We start from the raw sequence: 7658 nt of genomic DNA on the forward strand, positions 1-7658 counted from the left end.
CCCTGGAAACATTCAAGGTCAGGTTGGAGGGGGCTCTGAGCAACCTGATCTAGTTGAAGATGTCCCTGCCCACAGCAGGGGGTTGGACTAGATGACATTTAAAGGTCCCTTCCAACCCAAACTGTTCTATGATTCTATGATTCATAAATTCCTCCATGTTTGATTTTCACACCTTCTTGCTTTTTGGAAGCACTTTCATGCAATTGACCTTTGATTCTGACCAACGGTAGCAAACCTGAGGATTGTCTCCCAAGCCATCACAAATACCTGACGCCTAAGTATGTCCTGTTTTGTCTTTTACTGTTATAAATTGTACAGCAGTCACCAAGTAATCTGAATGTGCCATCTATCATGTTACAGGCACATATTTCCTTTCAACAGCCTTTCGCCTTTCAGTCTTGTATCTCCCTCCTCTTTTTCACCCTGGGAAGAAAGAGTACTATGAACTAATCTGTCATGTAGAAGACGTATAGGCTCCATTCCCTTCTTTCTCTGAGGAAGGCTCACCCCATGCCCTGGGACATGGGACTGGAAACCATTTCACTCATCACAGAGCACCTGACAGTCTACTTGCACAAGTTGACACCAAAAGGAAAGGCACTTCCAGAAGACTAGTGCTGACAAAAGCCTCTGCCCTGGCACTATTCTCATTGAAGCTGAATGTTTACACACTGTTTTGTTTTGAAGGTTAGGTTAGATGTCTGTTCAGGGTGCTAGGACCTTGGCAAAAGAAGATTTTGTAGATAAAATAACTGATGTTTACTGCTTGCAATAACTAACCCCTTTGAAGTTTGAGACATACACACACACAGAGGCAAATAAATATATTTATACATTTTTTTCTAAAAAAATGTCCACTGATCTGATCCTTTTCCATTATGCAAATACTTTCATCCATGTTCTTGGAAAGTAACAAAAATATTTTCAGTTTATCTATTTCTTTGTCTGTAGTCTGAGCTTTTGTATCCAGCAGCACTGACTATTAACGCCAACACAGCTTTGGGAAAGTGCAATAGTTGCTGCTATTAATGTTGCTCCAGAAGCCCCAGTAAAGGAACGAAGCACCTGAGCTCTCTGGCCTCACCAGCAGAGCTTTTTTGATCAGTATTTTCCTTTTTGGTCAATGTTGTGGAAAAGGCACTGTGTTTCAGAGAGAGTGGGATGGCTTTTAGAAAGATGTGTTGGGCTTCTGGAAGTGGGGACTGGGGTAAGAAAAGATCTGGGTTTCATATGACCTTAGAACATAGAGAGAGTGAAATTTTAAAGACCGTGGGGAGAGAAAGACATGTAATCCCCATGGTCCTGCATGAATGGCTTTCTCTCCCAGCTTTGATTTTCAGACATGGTGTCACCGATGGGGAAGGAATTAGGAGAAAGGTGACCTGATTTGGAAATAACATCTGTGGAAATTCAGACCCCCATTCTGCAACTAGGCTGGGGTCAGGAGGTTAGGACTGGGGTTTTGCTGAGGTTCTGCTGCAGGCAATGAAAAAACGATTTCTGAAGGCCAGAATGCATATGTGTAGATTTCTCCTTTTCTCCTATTCTGAAATGGTCTTCCTAGCAGTAAGACCTCCTTCTGCTGCTGACTTATTTGGAGTCTCCCAAGGCAATGGTTCAAGGGGTCTTTTGATGCTTGACCCCAACAGCAGGAACCGTGCTTCAGGTGACCATCTGCCTAACATGGACAACTCTTGTGGAGAACGGGCCTTAACTGTGTTACACAGAGATTGTTCTGTAATTTTCCCTTACAGAGGGAGTCACTAACAGTGATCCAGAATGAGAAACTGATGTGAAGCCATGTGGCAGCCGTGATGTGATTTCAGAGTTGGAATATCAGGTACAGTTTACTTTGCAAGAGCCTGTCTACAGCAACAGAGCTAAAGCAATGGTAACAACTTCCGTAACACATTTCCAAGGCTGCCTTCTTTGGCGGCACCTTGATACTTGGTGGTTAATGTCTGACAGTGCACGACTATGGGAAGCCAGTTTCCTATGGTCAGATCCAGAACTAGAAACAAACAAGAATGGCATGATACGACCCCTTGCATTCAAAGTTTCCAAGCACATTGCAGACACTTGGGCAACAAATCTGGCAATGCTCCTTTTAAATATTATACAGCATCCTCCTCCTTTGTAAATGCATAAACTGAGGAACAGAGCAGATTGCATTGTCTGAAGCTGGAGAGCAAACTCCTTGCATTGCTTGCAGCAGAAACTAACTGTCTGCAAGCTCAAGTGTGTGAATCTGCAAGAGCAACCCCCGCACCTGGGGGGTTCCATCACTCCCTAAGGAACACAGATCCCTGTATAATTACAGCCACTCACCCTCTTCCCTTCCACAGATCCATTTTGATGTTTCCAGATATCTTCTTTATCATGAGGGAAAGCATTGACAGTTTTGGCAGGAGATGCTGGAGAGGGCTGGGGCTGCTCCCTACCTGATGGGAATGCTGTTGCGCGTCCACGTAATCTCCGGCTCAGGGTATGACTCCACTACACAGACAAACTTGGCGATGTCCTCTACCAGCGCATCCACAGTTTCCAGAGGAGTGCTGATCAAGGGAGCTAAGCGAAGGAAGAGAAAATGAGAAAACCTCCCGGTGTCTCCCAGAGAGAGGCACAAAGCCTGACAGACCCCTTTGGCAGAGGCAGCCGTGTCCCTGCAGGGTCACTCCATGGCTTTTTCCCCAGCGCCAAGGTGCTTTGCACACCCTCCATGCGTTCGCTGTAACACAGGTCTCTCCGCATTTGTAGCTGCAGCTTTCTGTTGTTTGCTGCAGGTTCTGCATTTTCCCTTCTGTTCTTTCTATAAGGTGCAAAAACAGAACAACCCAAGTGTGGTGCAGCTCCGACAAGCCCAGTGTGTCCCTTGTTTCTAACCCTCCTCTCCCCCAAGGTGCATGGCACTGGGTGGCATACTGTGAGGACACAGGTGAGGCTGTCCCCCTGCTATGGGGGTGGCATTGCAGGGGCTGGAAGTGCAAGGAACAGCACACAAATTGACTCCAAGCTGACCTGCCCCTGGAGTGAGCACAATGCCTCCTTATTAATGCATAATGCATGAGATTTAGGCTTCTTTGTCATTAATACAGGATTTGTTCCACTCAACTATTTTTCTTTTAAAAAAAAAAAAACTGTTATATAGCACTATATTTTTCAAAGCCAGGCTCGTAAAGGCCCTTCAGGTCTTCCAGATTTGTGGCATGACTAGCACACATTCTTTTTTTCTCAACTTTTCTAACCAAGTATCACCAGGGTTAGAAGTCTAATAGCTGTGTCTGATGCTTATTATCACACACCTGTCATCATACATTATTTGAATGTATCTTTAGAAACATTTTCTGTTGCCCTGGTAAAAGACTTGAAGCACGGCTGGAAGGGATCAAAGGATACATCTAGCGAATCACTTTCCCTGTGCATGGTATGCATTGCAGCCATTGCCTCCAAAGATGCTTGAATGACTTTTAATCTATGGCTGCGAGGGACATACATCCAATATTTGTTGGACTGGATTTCATTGACAACTGTGCTGAGATGAACTAATTTCATACCATGCTCCTGAAACACCACCTTAAAAATGTACAGTGGATGCAGGAATCTTCCTGTTCCTTGCTGACTGTAGCAGTATCTGGCTCACTGTGTGTCTTTTCACAGGACAATCCTGCCCACACTGTATCTGCTGGCCTTCCTCAGTACAATAAGATTTAAATTCAGGCAAAAAATAAACTACATCAATTTTACCCTTCCCTAATAAAAAAAAGGCAGAATACAAGGCACTCCAATTTAGGTGACTGAGAATAATAGAAAGCCTTTACCTTAATGCTTTTTCAATTTACATGGGAGTAAAAATTAGAATGTCTTTGGAGTTCAACTGGAATGAAGCTAGAGGAAGAAAGGAACAGCTTCCACTATCAGGTTAATGTAAAAGTCCTACTACTTTTGAAATGTTATTAGAACGAATCTGCCTCAATAATATTTCTAGATTATATGACTTCAGATTGCATAATTGGTAATGACTATACTTATATAAAAAAATCTTAAAACTACACTTAAGGTAGCACTAAAGAATACATTAATTAAACATTAGTTAAAACATGTCTGTGTCAGATTCATTGTTTAAGATCACTGCTTCAAATTGTATCAGGCTTCAATTTATTGGGTCATTTTGGGTCACACCAGATAGAAGTAATCATCCATATTGCACCCCAGATGAATCCCACACCCGTGAAACCAAATGGAAGATTTTCATAAAGCCTAAATTTCCCTGCTACTGAAGGTTGTCTTAGGAGAATAATCTCCAACAATGGCTATCCTGTCTACTTCAAAGGGGATGTTGCTATTTTGTGACAGACTTTATTGGGTTTTGATGGCATTAAGCCTGGCTGAAATGGAGCTTTACAATCTGATTTTATATAGTATGTTTTTATTGCTGTTGTCCACACGCCTTGTTCTCTGGAAGGATGCTTTTTTAACCCTGAGAAATGTAAATTTTTACAGTAACCAAAATTCAAGCAACAAGTTTTATAACTGTGTTGTCATGATAAGCATGGCCATTCTCACAAAGAATGAAGTTAGATTTGTACCAAGAACCAGTGTGCATAACGACAGTATTTTATTCTCTGGGCAAATAAGGGCTGTCAGTTTTATGTATTAAATAAATTCACTAGCAACAGTTAAGTAGTTTCATGGTATCTCTCTAATTCAACGTATGACAGAATTATCCTTAGCAATATTGCCTACATGAGGCCTGATGTGGCATCTCCTGAAAGCCAGCACGCAGATTTAGGGCAGAATCAAGCCCCACACTCATAGAAAATACTGTCCAAACTGACAGCACTTTACCTATGGTAAAAGCAGAAAGGGAACTTTTATTTTACAGCTGCCTCCCCAAATTCTACGTACTTGAAGAGCAACCATGACAACAACAGCAATGTGTCATTTTCTTATACGCTCTTTTTTACCTTTCCGATATTAAAACCGAGTGCTGGGCCAGCAAGGAGGTGAAGGCAGTGCTCCTGTAGCGGGGTGAGGGGGCAGAGGGCATGAGGCCAGAGGACATGCGGTGTGTCTGCAGGGGACAGCGAGCTGTGGAGCACGCCGCCATTTTGTCGCGAGGCAGTGAGAGAGACCCAAAATGGCTGAGATGGTGCCTGCTTCTAAAAGCCGTCCAAAAAGCTCAGGTGTTGGTGTCAGTCCATGTTTTCTCAGGAAAGCAATCAAAACTTATGATGCCTTCATTACCAGATTTCAACATGAGAAAATAAAATCCAAGCAACATGCGGACATGCCTATCAGCATATAGAAATGGTCCCAGACCTTTCCGTGTGCATCCACTGGGGCTGTCTGACATTTTTTAGGTAGCCCTGTGGCTTTAAATAACATTGAAAATCAATTAACTTATATATCTGTAAAGCCACACAGGTGCCATTTTTCTGGATGTCAGCTGTAGTTTCCCGAGATAGCAAAATGACCCAAGGCCAGTCACGGGGCCCATGAGAAAGCCAAATCCTTTTCTATCCCCAGCCCACAGAAGCTCCCAAATTGCTTGGCTTTGGTTTTGGATTCACACTTTCAAAACAAAACAAGCCAGGCAAACAAAACAAAGCGGAAAACAGAGCCAGTCTCCCCTGCAACATTGCAGATGCCTGGAGATACTGCAGTTCCTCTGGTCAAAAACTGCTCAGTTGTGTTTCCAGCTAATGCTGCAAAACCTCTATAGGGCACCACTGGGCTGTAGCCGCGTTTCAGCCTCTCTCGGGGAACAAGGCAATTCAGGCACCTGTGGTGTTTTAGGAAAGGATGTGTATCTCTTCATTGCACTGTGCCACCAGAAAAAATCAATCCCCTTCCTCTTTGTTTTTCTTGTCTCTCCAATCCCGTCTTACCACAGCTTTCAAAAAGACTGGGGTTCACCAAATTGCTTTAGTGTCTTAGGAAAAAATTAACATTTTTATTTCAAAAGTTTTTTTATGACGAAGAGACCATTTTTTTTTCCATTTTGAGACCAACCTGACTAACAATTGTAAGAGCACAGTCATGCAAGAGCAGTGATGTTGGCCTAACAGGTGAATGCTGGCATCCTCCTTGAGGTTTTTTGTTTTTCTGAAGCTGCAAAGTTTCTGGTATGCTTTGAATGGCTCCTGACAATCACTGTGCAGCAAAACTTTTTGTCCACAGGGTTACTAGACAGTACGTCCAGAAGACCACTGTTGCACTGTGTACCTCGAAGACTTTTCTAAATCAGATTTTTTTCAGTTCTTCTGTTGGCTAAAAGTATGTGTGCGTGTGTCCGTGTGCATGTGTGCACACAAGAAAGGGAGAAGGTATATTAACTTTTATGTTACATGCAATACAAACCATGCATATTTGTATTTATATACATACACTCTGTAAAGGCATTATAGCTATTTACTTCTTCTTTGAGCTTTATATATTTATAAGCATACACAGGCATGCAGAACATCACAAATCTTGGGCTCTGCAGCAACGGGTGCTACCAGCCATTAAAACCTGTAAGCTTCCTTTGACATGAGAAATGTCCATCCCACCCAGGCTGAACCCAAAGGTCTCCCCTGTTCATTACAATGGGACTACATACTCGTCCTAGACAAAGAACCTTCAATCCCAGACACAAATATGAGATTATTTTCACTGCTATCCTTCTAAAAGCAGTGAAGTGACCACCAAAAGCAGCACATTTCTGTCCTTTTCAGGAACGCTATCGCACCACCCACCCCACCATTACCAGAGATGCCTTCCCCTTTGCAAAACCTCCTTCAGCAAGTGGAAGAAGCAGAGCAGGGCAAATGCCCCTTCAAGCAAACCTTTCGGGAACGTCTCGGCCAAGCTGAGGGCTGCCAGGGAGAGGATGTGCACCAGGGGCACCTTCAGCAGGTCATTCATGTTTGATCCAGAAGGCATCCAGCTCCTTCAGGCGAGATGTGTTGAGCTCCCAGCCGGCTGCATTTCGGACGGTGGTGCGCGAGCAGAGCTTCTCCGCTAATGACGGAGCAGGGTCTGCGGGATCTAAGTATAATCAGGAATTCTCCCACCCGATGGCAGTGATGGACGTGGCCAGCTGGTGCGTATCCACTTCGGTCAGTGTGAAAGTGTGGGGCTCGTGAAACAAGAGAAAGCAAATCCCTTCTGAATTCCTTCTAAGCAAACAGAGAGGAGTACAATGGGCAAATCCATTTCCAGGGCAGTACCGTACTCCAGCGCTGCAAAGTCACCAGGCCTTTATTTCAGCACCGTGTAAGTGCAGTAGTGGAAAAAATGCTTGCCACTGGATTTTTCTTCAGCTCAATCCCCCTCTTTTTCATTTTTTCTCCTCTCTCTCTCACACACGCTCCCTCTGTCTTATTATAACCTTTCATGATTGGCTGCAATATGCCACCTGTTGCCCTGCTGATAGCATTTCTTTTCTTAACAGATGTATTTGCTGAAGCAGGAGAGGTTGGCATTGGGGTCTGAAAGTGCCCCTCTTTGCCAAGGAGGTTGTCAGTATTTGAGAACTGCTGGAGCACACTGAAAAAGCAGAGCCTTGTCCTGGAAACAGACCCAAAAAAAAGTGAATATCCACAGCAGGAGCGACAGTTATACCCTGGGAGAAAAGGAGCATTTCATTTCAACATCAGCAGCAGCCCAGGGGATTT

The 7658-nt window shown here is 43.8% G+C and overlaps 2 protein-coding genes across 2 annotated transcripts in view; one reads left to right on the plus strand and one right to left on the minus strand.

Annotated features, from left to right (window-relative positions):
• MUSK (muscle, skeletal, receptor tyrosine kinase) overlaps positions 1 to 6906 on the minus strand; it is a 55012-nt gene extending 48106 nt beyond the window's left edge. Inside the window, exons 1-2 of the mRNA XM_009328995.1 lie at positions 6828 to 6906; positions 2442 to 2568 (exon numbers count right to left, since the gene is read on the minus strand). Of these exons, the coding sequence (XP_009327270.1) occupies positions 2442 to 2568; positions 6828 to 6906 (206 nt within the window). The remainder of the gene's footprint in view (positions 1 to 2441; positions 2569 to 6827) is intronic.
• Positions 6907 to 7058: 152 nt separating this feature from the next.
• SVEP1 (sushi, von Willebrand factor type A, EGF and pentraxin domain containing 1) overlaps positions 7059 to 7658 on the plus strand; it is a 186549-nt gene continuing 185949 nt past the window's right edge. The window contains exon 1 of the mRNA XM_009328996.1: positions 7059 to 7100. Coding sequence (XP_009327271.1) covers positions 7059 to 7100 — 42 coding nt within the window. The remainder of the gene's footprint in view (positions 7101 to 7658) is intronic.

Source organism: Pygoscelis adeliae, unplaced genomic scaffold (assembly GCF_000699105.1).
Source record: "Pygoscelis adeliae isolate BGI_AS28 unplaced genomic scaffold, ASM69910v1 Scaffold127, whole genome shotgun sequence".
In the NCBI taxonomy this organism is placed as follows: domain Eukaryota; kingdom Metazoa; phylum Chordata; class Aves; order Sphenisciformes; family Spheniscidae; genus Pygoscelis; species Pygoscelis adeliae.